The sequence below is a fragment of the Exophiala oligosperma genome (genome assembly GCF_000835515.1).
Source record: "Exophiala oligosperma strain CBS 72588 unplaced genomic scaffold supercont1.4, whole genome shotgun sequence".
Lineage (NCBI taxonomy): Eukaryota > Fungi > Ascomycota > Eurotiomycetes > Chaetothyriales > Herpotrichiellaceae > Exophiala > Exophiala oligosperma.
In genome coordinates this window covers 1,754,338-1,772,438 of record NW_015622821.1, presented here as the reverse complement: position 1 = coordinate 1,772,438, position 18,101 = coordinate 1,754,338, and the positions used below count along the sequence as shown (strand labels likewise).

At 49.9% G+C, this 18,101-nt stretch overlaps 7 protein-coding genes across 9 annotated transcripts; 4 read left to right on the top strand and 3 right to left on the bottom strand.

The window, feature by feature from the left end:
- Positions 1-313: 313 nt before the first annotated feature.
- PV06_04748 (uncharacterized protein) lies at positions 314-1,774 on the top strand (the record flags this gene model as incomplete). Its single annotated transcript, XM_016405679.1, has 1 exon — positions 314-1,774. Exon 1 carries the CDS (start codon positions 431-433, stop codon positions 1,772-1,774), a length of 1,344 nt encoding a protein of 447 aa, XP_016263885.1. The 5' UTR covers positions 314-430.
- Positions 1,775-1,989: 215 nt separating this feature from the next.
- PV06_04747 (uncharacterized protein) lies at positions 1,990-2,922 on the top strand. Its single transcript, XM_016405678.1, has 5 exons — positions 1,990-2,103; positions 2,159-2,199; positions 2,248-2,260; positions 2,375-2,621; positions 2,677-2,922. Exons 1-5 carry the CDS (start codon positions 2,077-2,079, stop codon positions 2,883-2,885), a joined length of 537 nt encoding a protein of 178 aa, XP_016263884.1. The 5' UTR covers positions 1,990-2,076; the 3' UTR covers positions 2,886-2,922.
- Positions 2,923-3,153: 231 nt separating this feature from the next.
- On the top strand, positions 3,154-4,886 carry PV06_04746 (uncharacterized protein). Its single transcript, XM_016405677.1, has 2 exons — positions 3,154-3,711; positions 3,773-4,886. Exons 1-2 carry the CDS (start codon positions 3,243-3,245, stop codon positions 4,738-4,740), a joined length of 1,437 nt encoding a protein of 478 aa, XP_016263883.1. The 5' UTR covers positions 3,154-3,242; the 3' UTR covers positions 4,741-4,886.
- Positions 4,887-5,893: 1,007 nt separating this feature from the next.
- Positions 5,894-6,223, bottom strand: PV06_04745 (uncharacterized protein; the record flags this gene model as incomplete). Its single annotated transcript, XM_016405676.1, has 1 exon — positions 5,894-6,223. One exon carries the CDS (start codon positions 6,221-6,223, stop codon positions 5,894-5,896), a length of 330 nt encoding a protein of 109 aa, XP_016263882.1.
- A 386-nt stretch (positions 6,224-6,609) lies between these two features.
- On the bottom strand, positions 6,610-8,058 carry PV06_04744 (the record flags this gene model as incomplete). 3 transcript variants are annotated; one of them, XM_016405674.1, is made up of 4 exons in its annotated part: positions 8,035-8,058; positions 7,888-7,975; positions 7,517-7,830; positions 7,348-7,424 (listed from the first exon to the last, which is right to left on the bottom strand). In XM_016405674.1, exons 3-4 carry the CDS (start codon positions 7,776-7,778, stop codon positions 7,348-7,350), a joined length of 339 nt encoding a protein of 112 aa, XP_016263880.1. In that variant the 5' UTR covers positions 7,779-7,830; positions 7,888-7,975; positions 8,035-8,058. The 3 variants fall into 3 exon arrangements, with proteins under 3 accessions (XP_016263881.1, XP_016263879.1, XP_016263880.1); XM_016405675.1 differs by having other exon boundaries at positions 6,610-7,424; positions 7,501-7,975; XM_016405673.1 differs by having other exon boundaries at positions 6,610-7,424; positions 7,517-7,975.
- A 1,788-nt stretch (positions 8,059-9,846) lies between these two features.
- PV06_04743 (dihydroxy-acid dehydratase) lies at positions 9,847-11,655 on the bottom strand (the record flags this gene model as incomplete). The annotated part of the gene is made up of 1 exon (XM_016405672.1): positions 9,847-11,655. The coding sequence occupies one exon, from the start codon at positions 11,653-11,655 to the stop codon at positions 9,847-9,849; it is 1,809 nt and encodes a 602-aa protein (XP_016263878.1).
- Positions 11,656-17,146: 5,491 nt separating this feature from the next.
- Positions 17,147-18,101, top strand: PV06_04742 (uncharacterized protein). The gene is made up of 4 exons (XM_016405671.1): positions 17,147-17,596; positions 17,661-17,693; positions 17,763-17,863; positions 17,929-18,101. Exons 1-4 carry the CDS (start codon positions 17,539-17,541, stop codon positions 17,938-17,940), a joined length of 204 nt encoding a protein of 67 aa, XP_016263877.1. The 5' UTR covers positions 17,147-17,538; the 3' UTR covers positions 17,941-18,101.

The window sequence follows — 18,101 nt, the reverse complement described above, 5'->3', positions numbered from 1 at the left end:
TCCTTCATCTATCCCTCTGAGTGCTTGTAGTTGACTCTTGACATACTCACCCAGGGTATTCCACATAGACACCCAGTCCAACATAAATAGAGCTGGTTGCTGTCGGCCTCACTTTACTCCGACATCCCAGTCACGTGTTAGAGAGGTCGGCTCAGGCCAATCAAGGCCAATACGCGACAAAGTACAGGCATCATGGGCGTAGCTTCATGCTTATTTCCACCGGCTGAGGCCACTAAACACCACCTAAAGCCTTGTTAACTCCGGGTGCCTCAAGTGAGTCTCTTCCTCCGCTTAAAGGCACAGCGTCGCACCAGACAGACGTCGCATTAAGTAGCTTCATGTCCGATCCGTTCATTCATCTTGTCCTAGGAATAGCAAGGAGCTGCTCAGAAAATTCCGAAAAGTTCGACTTGATGCTAAGTGTCTCACCATGAGCACTTCTCCCACGACTTGTCCACGGTCTTCTGTTGGCGACACGACTATCTCGAGGAAGAGAAAGATTCACAGGAAATCGCGGCTAGGGTGTCGAAATTGCAAACTTCGCCGGATCAAGTGCGACGAGCAGAGGCCTATGTGTGAGAAATGCATCAGCTTCGGTGTGACTTGTAACTATAACTCGCTCATCCCGGATCTTCAACCCATTGCAGGTACCGCAGATAAGTCCGGCAGCGATCAAACAAGTGATGAGCGCCTCATCTCAACATGTTTCTCGGCCAATGAACAGGTGCTGAATATGGTGAACATCTACCTGAACATAGATCTGGACGGTGATGGTGCGCTCCAAAAAGACTTGACTAGGAACGACATGGACCGTCTACACAGATTTCAAGCAAGGACCATCACAACCATGGGGACCAAGTCGACTGCTCGCCTCTACCGCAAAGAGATGATACACCTGGCCTTCAACCATCGATACCTCATGCATCTGGTCCAATACATGACCGCGTTACATGATCGCTTCTTGGCTGGCAAGGCTATTGCGAAACAGACGCCGGACGAAAACTATCACATGGCCCAAGGCCTGAGGGGTCTTCAGACTAAGCTCAATAATCCTCTAAGAGCCGAAGATAGGGATGCCTTGTTCGTATCGGCATCTCTGATCGGCGTTATTACCTTCTTCTACATCGAAGCTGACTCAATGCATGATGTCTGGCCACTTGTCGACAGTGACCTGTCATGGGTGAGTCTCAGTGACGGCAAGAAAGCGATTTGGAGGGCGACCAACCCTCTGCGTACTGACAGCATATGGCGGCCGATTGCCGAAATATACGAGCGCGACTTGATGTCTGCACAGAGCGTTACTCCAGAGCATGTTCTGTCGCCTTTCGACCATCTCTGCAGTGAGAAAGACGATTCGATAGAAGCTCTCATCAACCCATATCACAAAACAGCAAAGTTTCTCATTTCATTGCTGGGACTGGAAATGAACGATTCCACTTGGATCAGATTTCTAGCCTTTATCTGTCATGTTGATCCTCCTTTCAAGAGACTGCTTGAAGTGAAAGACCCTTGGGCATTGATGATACTTGCATACTGGTTCATGAAGATATGTCGAGGGGCCTGGTGGGCGTCGACACGAGCCGTGGTTCAAGGACAAGCGATATGTCTATATTTGGAGCGTTACCATTCTGACGATCAAGATCTACAGAAAGCTATCCCTCTCGTAAAGAAGGAGCTGGAAACAGCCCAGAAAGAAGGTTGGGGAGGAATTGAAGATGTCTTGTATTTTGGGCCCGAATATGTACAGCATGTCAAGCCGGCAGGCGCGGTTTGATCAGAATCTTCCAAGACAGGTTTACGATGATGATAATGATACTCAACTCCCACAACACCCTTTTCTCCAGCTATGGAAAGCGATGCTGTGGTAGCCATTAAGTGTAGGGCGCTGCACGAGTACGGAGTGTTTATCAGCAGCCTCAGTAGCCTCAGTCTGCCAAACGTCATTTTTACCCGGGGCATAGTTTCTCCGGATCCGGACTTGACCACCTCCAAGCCCATTTACGGAATACTTCATACTTCTTTAGCTGAACTCGTTCGAAGGTGTAACGAGCTATAATACGAATACAAAAGCCAACTATGTCGGCTCTAAAGTTCGTTCGTTCTGTACGTCTCCCAAAATGACACTATTGCACTGCTCCTTTGGCTCTAACATCACCAGGTATGGGAGTCGTTTCGAACGACTTCTGGGGTTGAGCCACGGTAGGTCTCCTTTCTCCTTTCTATGAACCGCTCGCTGAGATAATATAGATTGATCGATGCTGTAGGTTGAACTGGTTATTCCTTTTCTGAACAAGCCACGCGCAGCATTACGCGACGACGAGGCGATAATGATCTGTTCGTGCAACGAGGATCTGTCTGACGTTATTTTGATCAGATGCGAATAACGGCGGCCGAACCAGGCAAAGTCAACTTCGAATTACCGATTGAGAAACAACATACGAACCGACTGGGGATTTTACATGGCGCGACGCTCGCTACGATGGTTGACACAAGTGGTTCTTTAGCACTCGCATCCAGAGGCCTTTATTCGACGGGCGTGTCAACAGATCTGAACGTCACCTATCTCAACGCTGGCGGGAAGATAGGCGACTTGATCAAGGGCGAGGTCATCTGCGATAAGTGTAATGCATCCAGTCCGTCACGGCGTTGAGGAATGATATACTGAAATTCAAACAGTTGGAAAGACACTTGCTTATACCTCGGTCAAGTTCATGAACAGTAAGGATGAGATAGTGGCTCGGGGCAGCCACACCAAATTCGTTGCTCTGGCATGGAAAGACGAGAGAAACATCACCGAAGACTTGAAGCCAGCAGTAAACGAGTCACAAGCTAGCGAAGCTACCCGAACCAGCTTCGGTGGAAATAAACATGTTGTAGGCGAATAGACTGTATATATATTTTGCTCCTCGTGGAGATAACAAGATAGATGGCATATTCTGAACTTGATCATGACTCATGCCATTCACGTCCTAGGGCTCAGATTGCGTCTTTCTTCAAATAAGGAGAGCTGCGACCTTTGAGAGGTTTTGTAACATCGCGAGGCTGCGCAAGGCTGCGGTCGCGGAAAGACGTCAACTTCTACGTCTGTTCATTGGCGGATTTTTGGTGGCGGCGCGCTCCCTTCATCTTTCGTGATTTATTGAACTGAATCAACACACCTTGGTCCGTTTCCGTGCAATGCTATGCGCCTCACTACCGACTTGTTGAATCGATGAGTTGCAACATGATTGACAGTAGAGACCATGCCACGCCCACCTAAGGCTTCTGCACGTCACGTTCCAGGCCTCCCCTCTACGACTTTCGTCCTCGACAATGGAGGGTTTACAATAAAAGCAGGCTTCGCTCCCACGGATCCAGGCACCGACGACGCGACCCTTTCTCGATGTCACACAATACCCAACGCAATTGTAAGAACTCGAGACAGAAAGACCTACGTTGGCTCGGAGAGTGCAGAAATAACACAATGGAGCGAAGCCTTGTTTCGCCGACCTGTAGAGAATGGCCAGGTCGTGAGTTGGGAAGCACAGAAGGAGATCTGGGATCGATCAATCTTTGACGAGAAGACGGCTGGGAAGGATGTTCTGGTCAAAAGACCCGAAGAAACTACGCTGATCGTCACGGAACCACCGAATAGTATGCCAGCACTCGAGAAGAATGCGGATGAAATCATCATGGAAGAATGGGGGTTTGGTGGCTACTCTAGAATGATCGGTAGGTACGGCTGAGTTTTATGCGTGCGCTCTTCGACCGGTAGACTAAGGTTTTGCGATAGGACCGTCGCTGAACGCCTACAATGATCTCCATTCTCTGTTTGAAGAGGCGCCCGCGCCCACCCCTGACACACTCGCACCGCCACCCATGGAGTGTTTGATGGTCATCGATGCCGGCTACAGTCACACCATCATCACCCCTCTATACAAAGGTCGACCTCTACATCGAGCGATACGACGTCTGGACTTCGGCGGCAAGCACTTGACGAATTTACTGAAAGAGATGATCTCGGTGCGACATTTTGATCTACATCAAGACACGAAGATTGTCAACGATATCAAAGAGGAGGTATGCTACGTGAGCAAAGACTTCCGGGGTGACCTCGAGAAGACCTGGAAGGGCAACAAAGGTCGTTCAACACCGGCTCCCGTGAAAGTACGGGATGGTGATGATGTCGACTCGATGGATGTTGATGAACAAGACGAAGAAGTCCGGGTCGATTATGTCCTACCGGATGGCACACATTTACTCAAGGGCTTCAGCCGTCCTCACGATCCTACCCCTGCGGCGAAGAAACGCAAACGAGCCGCTCTTGCTGGAGCCAGTATCGACTCGGAGATCACGATGACCCTGGGCAATGAGAGATTTGCCGTTCCCGAGATTTTGATGTCCCCGAGTGATATCGGATCCAAGCAGCCTGGGATTCCGGATATTGTCATGCAGTCACTCTCGGTGTTGCCTCCACTCGTGCAAGCCACCATGCTGAGCAATGTTCTTGTCGTGGGAGGATGTGCCAAAATCCCGGGTTTCGTCGAACGTATCGAGGCGGAACTGAGGGCGAAGGTCAAGACGGAATGGGAAGTTCGTGTACGAAAGATGAAAGATCCTGTCACCTCGACCTGGCTTGGTGGTGCGAGAATGGCCAGCCGATTACCTTCCGTGGTACGAGAATACGGCATCACCAAAGAGGAGTATTGGGAACATGGTAGTGCTTGGGCTACAAGGCGCTTTACCTATGGTGACAAATAGATTTTTTTGGTCTTGCCAGAACTTCATGAAATCATGAGAGAGAATGATATACTGCTCACAGCAAAGATTATGAGTAAGGTCGGAACCTATATTATAGGGTGTTGACGAAAGAGATCACGCCGTTGTTTAATGCCAACAGGTTCTCGCAAAACCATTCTGCTTACTTGCCCCCGGCTCCCTGGGAGCTTTCCAGAACGTCAAGGCTGCCCTCCAAAAGCTTCTTTCTGGTGGTGGTGGTGGTGGTGGTCGATCATCAACCAGAGTTTCCAATCCATGTTTCCTTCACATGGATTACAGTGACAAAACGAAAGTGAAATAAAAACGACAATACAAAAAGTTCTCTCCCATTCAAAGAATATTTGTCACAGTGGCATGTACAGCAAAGGAAAAGCCACGGATTATTTCTCTCCTTATTAGTGACAAGGCGTGCCAGGCGCCCGGCGGGATCATCCCCGAACAGGAGGTCCCTGTTCGTATAGGACTTTCCTTTGCATAGATAATAGAGTAAAGAACTTTGCCTGATGAGGATCATTTTCGAAAAGAAAAAAGAGTCGCGTGCACCGACAAGGGACTTTTGAAGAGATTCTGTAGATGTTTTTGTAGGCGAGGTATACACACACACACACTGAGACAACGTATCCCATCTCTCAACTGTGAAGTTCCGAGCCATTCGGATCAGATCACTATGATGATTCACTTTTCACCATAATCGTCACCGTCACCATGACCACTGAGATCGATGTCCAATGTCAATGTCTATTGAGTTGTACTATTGTGTGGTTGTCGTCGACCCATCTCATCTCAACGGTATTAGGTTTAGGAATACAACAGTCATGAAGAACATGGGAAATTGATATCGACAATGTATTGTCGATGAAGGGAGGACAGCATGGGGATTTACGAGAGGGAGACTGTTCTCGGTCCACACGACATTTCACAAATGGCAATGACGTGCGATCAAATATCAAAAAAGGACGAGTCGAGTCAAATGAAACAGGATCAGTTCCTTTAGGAGCAAGCAAGTTATTCTCTCATTGAGTCAACCCTCCCCATGTTCAAATCTCTAAACTTGCTCACTCCCTCCACAAAGACACCACGACAACACAAACACCACCCCCCCAAGGCACAAAAAAAAGAGACCTCTCCCTCCCCATCACCGGAACATGTTCCAAATGGTCGCCACCACCGCAACGAGCAACCAAATGGAACCGACCACCACCCAGAGAGAACCACCCACCAACACAAAGGCCCAGAGCAAAAACTTCACCAGGTTGACCCAGCTCTGGAACCCGTCCCAGTGCTCGTCCAGCCACTTGTATGCCCAGCCCAAGCCGTAGAGCACCATCCAGAGACCGACGAGACAGGCCGCCGTGGCGAGAAACATTCCGATCACGAAGGCGACGGACAAGACGGCAAAAGGGAGGTAGGGGGCGGTGGGGACGGCGAAGACCGTCCAGAGAAGAATCGCAACGATCTTTGTCATTGTCGCTATCGTTGTTGTTTTCGTTGTTGGAGGAGGAGGAGGTTGCTGTTGCTGTTGTCGTTGTTGTTGTTGATGATGGTGGTGGTGTTGCTGTTGTTGCTGTTGTTTCTCCTCGCTGAAAAGAGAAAAAAAAGAAAAGAGAAAGGGGAACAAGAAACAATGAGGACATATTTATAGGAATATGTGTGCCGAGCCAACAAAACGTGGTAATGGAATGAACGATTCACAGGAGAGCGAGAGAGAGAGCAGGTGAGGTCGTGAATAGAGAGGAGCGTTGTGACCGAAGCGGCAGCAACCTGAACGTGAACGAAAACAACAAACTGTGACAAGAGCGCCAAAACATGAATGAGAATGGAGAGGACCTTGAGACAAAGATGAAGGTAAAGAAATAGTGTTTGGTATCGATGGCGCCGCCGCGGTACAACAATCAATTGGATTATGTTGTAAACATGAGTTTCTTCAAGGAGTCAACAGGAAGTACTATCTACTCCCCCTCCTCCGTGTCACACATCATTGAGAAGTGATAACCCATAGTAGAGATAGTATGGTTGGACTCTGGATGACCATCTGATAGACTGCATCAGTGACGGAGTGTATGTTGTATCCCGTATTGTCTCATAGTTTTTCCCCCTTGGTGTTGTGCAAAATCAGACCATTTGTGAAAATGACAAAGTCGTTATAGATGATTGACCTATACAGAAAGAAACAGTCTCCCAGTTCTTTTTTCCCCCTTTGTGTGGTGTCTGTGTGTGTGGTATGTCGAATGTCGAAAGATAAAAAGACAAAACTTCCGGATGTCGACAAGTGAAACCTCTACCAGACCAGAGCATCAAGACCAGTTGTCAATGTTGTTTCATGTCAACATGACAATGACAATTACGGCCCTTGGTCTGCTCTGGTCTGTCCTTGTAGTTCTTTTCCCGGTGTACATTCAAATCATCCCATCATTGTTTCAATCTGTCGGACATGAAAATTTTCCTTTCCAAATCATCAAGCATTTTCAAAACAACATTGCTAAAAGAAAAAGAAAACCCTTCCTGACTGTTGATGCAAGATCCTCCCGTGACATGGTGACAAATTGACATGGAATGACTCGTTACATGTCAAGTACCGTTTAGAAGACTCTATCGTGACCAAGCGGGTAAATCGTATCGACGTCCAGGTGGGATCCTTGGCTCAGGTGGTTCAATGTTTTTAATGGCTATACGTGATAATATTACACGGTCAGCGAACAGTGTCGGCGATAAGAGAAATGAATCTTTCGAGGGGTGAGTTACAGTGTATCTTTCATACCTGTGACGGCCCTTTTGAGCAACGACGGCTTCTTGTTCGCCTCCGCTTGAGCCCTTTCTTTCTCACTGGCAATGGATGACGTGGAGATGGAAGCGGCGTCCCAGGAGGCCGACTCCTTGGGGTTTTTGTCGTTTGTTGAAGACATTGTCGTTGACGCCGTGGACTTGTCGTTTGTTGTTGCCGTCGTTGCCGAAGACCTCGCTGTCAATGCGGCGCGGTGTTGCGAGACGTAAGACTCTGAATGGTCGCCGTGTAGCTTCATGGTTGATCCAAGGAAGAGTGGAATGATACCAAAAGTGTTGTGATGTTTTTGTCTGGGAATGTTCAGTATGTTGAGATTAACAATCGAACAGAGAAGAGTAGAGCCTCACGAGTTCCTTCTCAGGCATCCTTCCACACCTTTATACCTATAGAACAGTACGAGTAGGTGCCGAATTTCGGACTCCACTGGCAAGAACTCTTGAACCAGGCAACAACCATCACTAGGTATTCCAATTCCACATTTTTTTTCAACTTACCACGACATGTATCCAGGCGATCATCAATTCCGCGTCTCGGCCTAAAGAACCCTGCAAGGTCATGGAAACGTACGGGATGGTGTATGGACGTATCGTTTCGGCTGGGTTACGGAGTAGTCGTTTCGTACTCGTACCCAAAGAAACCATAACCGAATACGAACGAGAAAACGGAATGACAGGGCGCGCGAGCATTGGTGGTGACCGGGTCCGTGACACATTCATAGGTAGTACAATACATAGTTCCGGGATAGCCTTTTCTCTCTCTCTCTCATACTGATTGCCTATTGGGGGCAGTCGTCTGTAAAGGGGGGTCCATAACTTTTTGAGAATGGGTGAAAAAGGGGACCGACTGGTTTGAACGATAAGGCCCCTCTTGTGATGGCCCTACTCATCTAGTATCCAAAGAGGAAGGCGGTGGTTTGGGTTGATACTCCATACGATGTAGTCATACGGAGTATTGAGGGACAAGGCTTAGGGAATGAAATCTGACTCATTCTGGGAACGGTCGTCACTTGCCATGGCCGTGCTGGGATAGGGTTCTGTGGAGATGAGGATGAGATCACCACACACCATCACAGGCCGAATCACGGTACCAAAAGAGATCTATTCGCTACATTTGCCATGTAATGTGGTGAGAGTTGAGTGAGAAAGAGTAAGCAAAGAGTTCGGTAAAAGTGGTTCGTCCAGGGTCGCTTTGTGGGCGAATAGAAAAAAGACTCGCGTATGGGTATGAAAAATACCGGTACTCCGTACAGCATGACACACATCTGGACAGTACCCATCTCTTCGCAATGGCCATATTACAAATACGCGACATTATCCTTCAGAAGTACGGTACTCGTACCTTACAGGACATGGAAAGGGTAAAAGAGTCATAAGAGTAACCCCGTAATAATTAAAGACTCATTCAAGCTTTTTCTTTTGGTGGCTTGTATTGATTACCAAGACTCATAACCAATGACTGTCGTCGCAGCGCATATTGCGGAGTATGGCGTTGGAAATGACCGGCGGGCTAGTGAACCGACCACGAGGGAGCCTTGAGCTAATACCCGGTATGGAGCGGCCAAATAGCAAGGGTCTTGATCATATCTTGTCTGCCTGAGTCACACATGTCTACATCAGGTATGGACCAAATGCGTATTGACATCTTTTTGGGATCTACCGACTCGTAATAGTTTCAGACGCTTCAACTTCAACCGCCGCACGGGGAGAAAGTGAAAAGTAAAAACGGTCCAGATGCTTCTTTTGGTAACTGGAATATTCACTTCATGATACGGATGGAGATACTCGTACATACAATTGTTTGTCAAGTATCAATCAAGATCAGGGAAGGACTGTACTGAATTTTCCATGGACGGGATACCCGACTGTGCAAAGATTGCCGTGGAGAACGTAGAATGAGAGAAAAAGAAGGAGATGACACTGGTACAGGGTTACCCTGTGCAGGCAGCATCGAATGTCGTAGACATCCCCATGGATTGACTGCGTGAAGATGATTTCCCTATGCTCAACCCAGTCTACTATCATCATGCATTTCCATCGTCATTGAACTCCAGGCAGTCACCATTCTTCGTCACCCCTGATTGAATCTCCTGGCAGACTTTTCCCCCATCTTCAGCACCGGATCCTTCCTATCCCAATGTCCCAATATTACATCAAACGAGAATATACGGTCTGTGTACGGGCACGAGGAATTATCATGAATGGTTACAAGTATCTGCAGAGTACTACATCCGGTGATCCCCAACTCGCGCTTCGATACAACACGGGTAGACTAGGTGAGTCTCGTTTGCCGTACAAAAAAAAAGGCAATCAAAATAGATCGGTCACGGCTCCATGACTAGCATCACTGACCAAGGCCGCATATTTCGCCAATGCACCCCTGGTAACCACCATCCTAGGCGGGGTCCAGGCAGCTTTTCTCTTTTCCATTTCATCGACGCTCACGTCCACGGAGATGGAATTCGTCTCTGCATCGATCGTCACCTCGTCTCCATCCTTGACCAGAGCGATCGGTCCCCCCACGGCGGCTTCAGGACACACGTGCCCCACGATGAACCCGTGCGACGCCCCAGAGTACCTGCCGTCCGTCACCAGGGCGATGTTCGTGAGCCCCGCACCCATGATGGCCGCGCTGGCCTTCAGTTGTTCCGGCATGCCAGGACCGCCCTTGGGCCCTTCGTAACGCACGATGAGGACGAGATTCTCGCCTCGAGGAATCTCACCACGGTTCAGGGCCTCGTTGAGCTGCACCTCCTTGTCGAAGCAGCGCGCCTTGCCCGTGAACTTCAACCCTTCCTTCCCCGTGATCTTCGCCACGGCACCCGACGGCGCAAAGTTGCCCTTCAAGATTTGGATGTGGCCGCTCTTCTTGATCGGGTCGCTGAGGCTGCGGATCATGACCTGGTCACTGGGCAGGCTGGGCCAACTCGCAACGTTCTCGGCCAAGGTCTTGCCCGTCACGGTCGGTATCGAGCCGTCCAGCAACCCCGCCGCGATGAGGAGCTTCTGTACGCTGGGAACGCCGCCGATCTCGTACAGATCGGCCATCAAATATTTGCCAGACGGGGCCAGGTCGGCGATGAATGGAATCTTGTTGCTGACTCTTTGAAAGTCATCGAGCGTCAGTTCCACTCCTGCAGTCACGGCCATGGCCAGAAAATGTAGCACCGCATTCGTACTCCCCCCGAGCGCCATCGTGATGACGAGGGCATTCTCGAACGATTTCTTGGTCAACAGCTGCTTGGGCGTGATTTCCTTCTCGAGGCACACCTTGATGGCGTCGGCGGCTTTGGCGCATTCTCGCATCTTCGCAGGTGACGTCGCCGGGGTCGAACTCGACCCGGGCAGGGAGAGGCCCATGGTTTCAATGGCCGTCGCCATCGTGTTGGCGGTGTACATGCCTCCGCAGGCACCGGCTCCGGGACAAGCGTGCTTCTCCAAATCGTCCATGATGTCGTCTTTCGTCTTGGACGTGTCGCCGCCGTCGTCGGGCTGTCTGAGTGTGTTGTACTGGTAGGCGCCGAAGGCCTCGTAGCAAGTTGCGACATTCACGGGCTTGCGGAGGGTTTTGGAGTAGCCCTTGTCGATGGTGCCGCCGTAGATCATCAGACTCGGTCTGTTGTGGCGCGCCATGCCCATGATACAGCCGGGCATGTTCTTGTCGCAGCCGGGGATGGTGATGTTGGCGTCGTGTGCCTGCGCGCACGTCACCGTCTCGACCGAGTCGGCGATGATCTCGCGGGTCTGCAGGCTGAACCGCATCCCCTGGTTGCCCATCGTGATGGCATCGCTGACCCCGATGGTGTTGTACTGCCAGGCCAACATGCCGCGCGAGGTGACGGCCTTCTTGACCTCCCTGCCGAGGTCGTAGAGATGCATGTTGCACGGGTTCCCTTCCCACCAGACGCTGGCGATGCCGACGTGAGGCGCCGTCTGCATGGTTTGTCGATCGGGCACGCCGGCACCAAAGAGCATGGCTTGGGCGCCAGGGAAGTCATGTTCGCGGGTGAGATGGGTCGAGTAGCGGTTCAACATGGGTTTCCCATCGACGCCGGTGGTTTCGGACGAGCGTACAAACTCAAGATACCGGGCTTCCTGGAAGCCTCCTTTTTTGTCCATGGTGGCTAGCTAGCTATACCGGGGTGATGCGGTGAAAGTGTTCAGAGGCGCCCACTGCTCCGAATGTCTGATGACCCTTCGTTTTATGAACAAGTCGACAATGAAATCAAATCTGTTTGACAGTTGAGAAATCGCACTCCCCGACAGGAGGTGGTAAGTTGGTGGAATTATCGGGTGTTTCTGTCTTTTCTTTTTTTGAAAAAGAGTCAATCAGTTGAAAAGAGATTATACAGAGTAGGAAACGGGAAATCTAAAGACTCGTGTCACATATCAACAGAAGGTGTTTCTTTTCGAGGGCGCAAAGCTATGATCTGTAGACTTCACTCGGTTTGTTCCCCCGCATCTTTGCATGGACTTTGGATCGGAGTCGATGCCGATGCCTGACGAGGGGTATTTAGTTACATTTTAGTGACCACCTACAGTAGGTATTGTACCTAGGGAGATAGGGGGATCTCGCACCGAAGAGCCAATGAAAAGTTACATGATTCCAATGCCAACACAAAGACCAGAATCGGAAGAACGCTTTACTCCCCGATCACTCACCTGCGAGTTGGCCTGCATGTGTCACTACTGGCCGCCCATTGCACATCTCCAATACGAGAGCGACCGTAGCTCTACAAGAGTAACCATGTCGAAGCTGCGATGACCCTGACGAATTGGAACAAAAATGTCTTCTCTGTAAGGCAGCTTGACGTCCTTTTTTCCATATCTCGAGCTTCGAAGGTACAATCGCCGGTTCCGTGGGTCGCCTGATTCTAAAATGCACTCGAGATCTGTTCTCTCTTTCTTTTTTTCGGGCTAGCGAAAGAAATTCTCCAGCCGCCCTCGAGAATGTTGGTCTGTACGGAGAGAGAGCAGAGAGATGCTTGTCAAAAGCCCATCTTCCGCGCTAAGAAAAAACAAAAGAAGGCAAGCGAGATTCTCCCTCGTGAAACCGACCTCGTCTCATTCGACAGATGATGTAACGACGATGGCCTTCAGAAAACAAATCTCGAAACTCGAGAAAGTAAGACACGCACACCTATGACAAAGTGTCTCTCTTTGCCTCACGAGGTCGTCTGAGAGCACGAAAACGACAGGTGCTGCTTCATGGCTTTTTCCCTCTCTTCACTCCCCAATACATTTTACGAGTACGCAAGTCGACTAGCAAAAGACCGATGTTCAACATCTCTCATTGACCTTTCTGGACGAAAGACCTTTTCGACTCTATGGACAAACATCGCTCTCGTCTTCTGAACCTTCTTCCCCTTCCCCTTCTCCATCACAATCTTTCTTTGTTCTAGCCTTGTCCCTCGAGACGGCCAATGATCTTTCCTCTCTCTGTGGATTGTTGGGTATCTTGAGCTCTCTCCTTGAGCTCTAGGGCTTTCCCCCCGTTTTCGCGCCATATACAAATAGACAAAAACACAAAAAAGTTAACCATAATTTCGTGAATGAGAGTCCTGAAAGATAGAGGGAAAAAGTCCTTGCATGATCTCCTCTTGCTCAGATCTTGCACAGATGAATCCAAAAATAGTTAAATGAGGTCGCACATGATTTATTCCGATTCGTGCGCGGAAACCCTTTCGTCCCCTTTTCTCCAGCGGAAAATCCCTTTCCGCTCAACACAAAAACTTTGGTGCAAATTGTTCTCGTAGTCAGTCATGGACGACCACAAAAAGCGCCTGATGAAGCAAACAAGATGGTGCCGAGCATATGCATATAATCGGCGTGCAAAACCGGTCTCGAACATTTTAAAATCCAAGTTGTGGTAGCGAGGGAGCGACTGGTAGTGACACACAATTAGCGTAGGATCATAAACCTGTAGTTTGGCCAGTAACTTACTCTCCACGATACCAGGGCCGAAGAGAACGTCGGAATCGCCGAGCCTCCGGCCGGAGATGTCGACGGCGGTGATGAAAACAAAGACTTGACCGCCAATGCCAGCAGGAACGCGGGCGCCAAAGCCACCGCCGCCGCCAATGATGCCGGCATTGAGGCCAACCCCGACGGAAATGACGTTCAAACCTTCAACGAAAGTGACAAAGACCTCTTTGACGCGGCTGAAGTCCTTCTTGGCGGACTTGAAGTCAGGAGCCAGATTGAGCATGCTGCCAGCGGTCAGGACCGAGCAGCTAGCACCAGCGGAGCCGACACCAGCAGAAACCGCGGTGGCGGAGGCGACTGCGACATCGCTGGTAGTGGTGGTGGAGGAGGAGTTGACAGCCGCAGCATCGACCGTAGTGGCGGCAGCCGCGTCGGCGGTAGCAGTAGTTGTAGAAACAGCAGCAGCCACAGAATCGGTAGAGGCGTTGGCTTCGTCCTGGCGCGCTCGGATTCTCATGGGCATTGACGGCATCGGAGGCATCGTTCCTGCAGCAGCCACTTCTGTGGTTGTGGTGGCGGCGGAGGCAGCAGCTGTTTCGGTCGCGCTGGCTGCACCACTCTCGCTTGCAACATCAACAGTGGTGGAAACAGCGGCGGCGATGTCAGAGACGGAAGTGTCGGTGCTGTCAGCCCAGGTCATGGTGGCATAGTTTGCAGTAGTGGTTTCGGTCGCAGACACGGCTGCCACTGCTTGGGAGGCACCGAAGCTTCCTACCTCATCGAAGCATTGTTGGGCATCAACCTTGAGGCTTGGGAATGCCGTGAATGGCAACGGTGGGTTGGAAGGTGGGCACGCGGTAATAAATTGTGCTGCAAGCGTGAAGACAGAGTTGGGGTCAAGAGGCTATGTATCGCATTGTCAGTAAATAAGTGTTTGTAGCAAAGCTATAATCAAGCAAGACTCACAGTAAAGAATGGATCGGGAGCACCGATGGCACCGAGCGAGCTTCTTTGGAGGGCGGTGTGTAAGCCTTCGGTAGCCATGATGCTCGCAGCGATGGTGAGGATATCTTTGGACCCGACAAAGCCAGCCGCCCCCAGGTAGGCACTGGTGCCGATGCTCTCCAGAACCGCGGAGAGGGTCACGAAGCTGGCCACATCTGTGACTGGGAAGCTGTACGTGCAAGGCAGGACAGGCACGACACCGGCAGAAGAAATTGCAGCTTGCAGAAGCGAGACATGGGTGGATTCGTCGAAAGCGATGAATTGCATATTGACAAAGAACTCCTCACTGAAACCAGCGTTGATAAAGTCCTGCAACTTGAAAGTGTTGAAAGCTTCCTGATAGAAGGTATTCTCAAGATGTTCAAGCTAAAAAGGGTGGCGAGTTAGAAGGTACAGCCACAAGTAAATCGAAATCTTAAAACGTACAGTCAGGGCAAATTGCAGAATGGTGATATCACTCTGGGAGAATTGAGAACCTTTTCCCCCGGGGGGACCTCTAGGAGGAGCACCCTTAGTGGGAGCCCCCTGAGGAGCACCCTTCGGGGGGTCAATAGGAGCCGCCAGCGTCAAGCCGGTAAGGGCGATCAATGCAGAGATTGTGAAAAACTTCATTTTGATGCTGAACTTTTGGCTTCTGAACGGAAGTAGAAAATATGATCCAGTCAAATGGTGAAATGAGAGTGTCCGGCACAAGGCAAAAAAGAACTGAAAAGACTTATCAAAAGCCTGAAAGGGAAAGATTGGAGAAGACTTGTCAAAAGTCTGTGAAAAGGAATGAAGCTGCTCGTGCTGTGGAAATGGAGATTGATTGAGATCGAACCGAAGGTGAATATATACTCGTCGAGCAAAGTCCACGATCATGGAAGTGCTAAGATCCGAAGTCTCCCAAGTCAATCGGGCCGCTAGCAAATGCTGACTTACTACAAATCATGATACAGAAGGCGAGAGCTTTTCGTTTCAGTCTTCAATATAGTAAGGTGTCAGAGAAGAACACCAAGAAAGGCCAGGAGCCTCAAAATGTGCGGCTGATGAGATATCCGGAGCAGATAGACGTGCACTAGGCGGTAGAAAGTTAGATTCACCTAGTAAACGAGTATTCAGCGCCTGATCAGATGGATCTAACAGTCTCCGGGCAAAGAGTTTGGATCTGTGAATTGACCGAGAGTGGCAGAAGAGGGTCTCTGCTTCTGACCACTGCAATTTGCAAGCGACGAGCAACGAGGCCGGGGGAGTGATTCTGAGAAAAGGGAAGACGCCGGTTTTAAGGCAAAGTGTTGTCGCCTAACCCAAACAGGAGGATTCAGGCTCGATTAGGATACTGAGCACGGGGTTGGAACTGCATGAGACATCCGAGCGTCTCTCGATGACTTCAGAAAGAGGTGTTTCCCCCCGGAAACGTGAGCAACCGAAAGATGGTGAGGCTGATTCAGTGTTTCAGGGATCGAAAGGCTGACCAGGCCAAGGCTCGCATCACGTGGATCTAATGCTTGGCGAAGCTTCGGGTTTTTGCAGTTCCGTAAACAGCGTCTCAGCTTCCCGCATCTGTGGCTGAATAAATCCCCCTTTCATCTATAACTTACCGGAAGCGTGAAAAATGTGTGAAGCTGTTCCCATTTAGGTCTGCAGAATCGTCGCTTCCTCGGTTGTCAGGAACAAACGGGGCTGACTTCTCGACTTGGTGAGGGATTGCCCAGGACTTCCTTATTTAGCACAGGGGGCAAGCCACCTCCTCTACTACCAAACAAGCTGGTATCAATTGTCGAGTCTGCGGCAACTCTCTGTCACATCGATCAGCGGTGGGAACCACCGAGGCTCTTCAATGCGCGTTTGCTTGTACGGCTCCGGGGTATCCGTCTTCGCATTCCTCATTGGGCTTGCGGATCAGAGATCGAAGTTGAATGTACGGAGTCGGTGCGAGATCCTCTGTGGTGTAAGTCCGCACTTGAACTCGCGCTTTCACATCCGGACTCCATCGTTTTCTCCCTGAGAAACAGCGAACGGTATGAGTGTTGCAGTTGAGAGACCTTTACCTCTCGAGAGGACCTTAAGGTACAACGAGTGGTATTCAGGCTGAGTATCGCTTCCAGTTTTTGATGTCGGGATATTGTACCAACTTTGAGGAAATACCAGCGCCGACAGTGCTCTGGAAATTGGGAATGCTAATCACTTGATGTTGTCGTCTCGACGGGTACATGTGTTTATACCAGGCATCATCTCATTGCTATGTTTTCAAGATTTACGAGAAGTCTTGGGTGACCCAGGCACAGTCCACTGTACAGCAACATTGGTGGCTCTAAGTGAACGCTTGTTCCAGATCGAGCGATCAGGACGAGCGGGATAACTCATGGTACGGGCCAGTTCGTGATGATTTCATACAAGATCTGGGCAATTTTTCCAGAAAGGGTTTGAGAAACTCACTAGCTATGCATGCAGAGCGTACGAGTATAATTCATGGTAACTTGAACATAGTTGTGTTGATCATGTACGTGAAGATTCCTTTTCCTCAACAACTTACCTGCTTGTATGTAGAGAATAGTCGCCGCATGGGCCAAATCTCAGGTCACATGATATTCAACTATACCAGATATGACTTAGCGTCAGGATGTCAGAGTTTCCTTGATCGGCAGACTCGATGACGTCGTTGTCTCTCGCTCCGAGCATGTGCATCGCCCAACCGGTACAACAGTTACCATGGCTTCGCTCAACTCCAGCAAGCTTTGTCCCTTGTTCTGCGACACGAACCTTCCAATCAACTGCCCTTTACTACGCGGAAGCCCTTCGCCTAATTCCGGATTTATCGTAGCATAACCCACATAAATGGAGCGATGATCGCTATGATGTACATTCCAGCATGGGCTAAACCCCATCGCACCCTTTGGTTGGGCCATTTAGGAGCTGAATATGATGCCATAGCTATCGATTTATCGAGATAGCTTGCGAGTATCTTAGGGTATATAGCATCCAGCTTCCCTCCCCCCTCCTTTTCTCTCACTCCAATCGACTTATTAACAACCTCTCACAGACCTTTCCAAACATCATCACCTCAAATCAATCCCAAGACATCCAGACGCCATGAACAACCAAGGACAAGGACAAGGCGTTGAACAGAAAGAGGACTACCTCGACAAGGGTATGTTTCGGTGTCTATGCCGTCGCCCCGTCCCTGACGCAGCGATTGATTATTGTTGTTGTAGGTCTCGATGCCGCTGAGAAGAAGTTCGGACAAGGTATGTAGCACCACCGGGTGATAGATGTTCCCTGGTCGTCTGCACTCGTTAGTGACACTTTCACTCCAGGCAAGATCGACCCTCAAAAGTCCCGCGGCATGAACGAAAAGATCACCGACTCAGCTCGAGGGATGTTTGAGAAGGCTACGGGCAAGAATGTCCCGGAAAAGGTTGGTCTAGAATCAGACCATCATGACATCTGCGTCAACATACTGACTGCGGCTTTCCAACACAGTTCAGCAACTAGATTACCCATCAAGGGTCATTGCGGACTCTCAGGCGTTGACGAAGGTGGGAATAGGATGTTGACCTCGGACCTACTCGGCGAAAGAGGTGGCCAGGACGGACATACAATCTCTAATGTAACACTGTTACTGTGTATCAAATGAAAGGAAATTACAAGATATA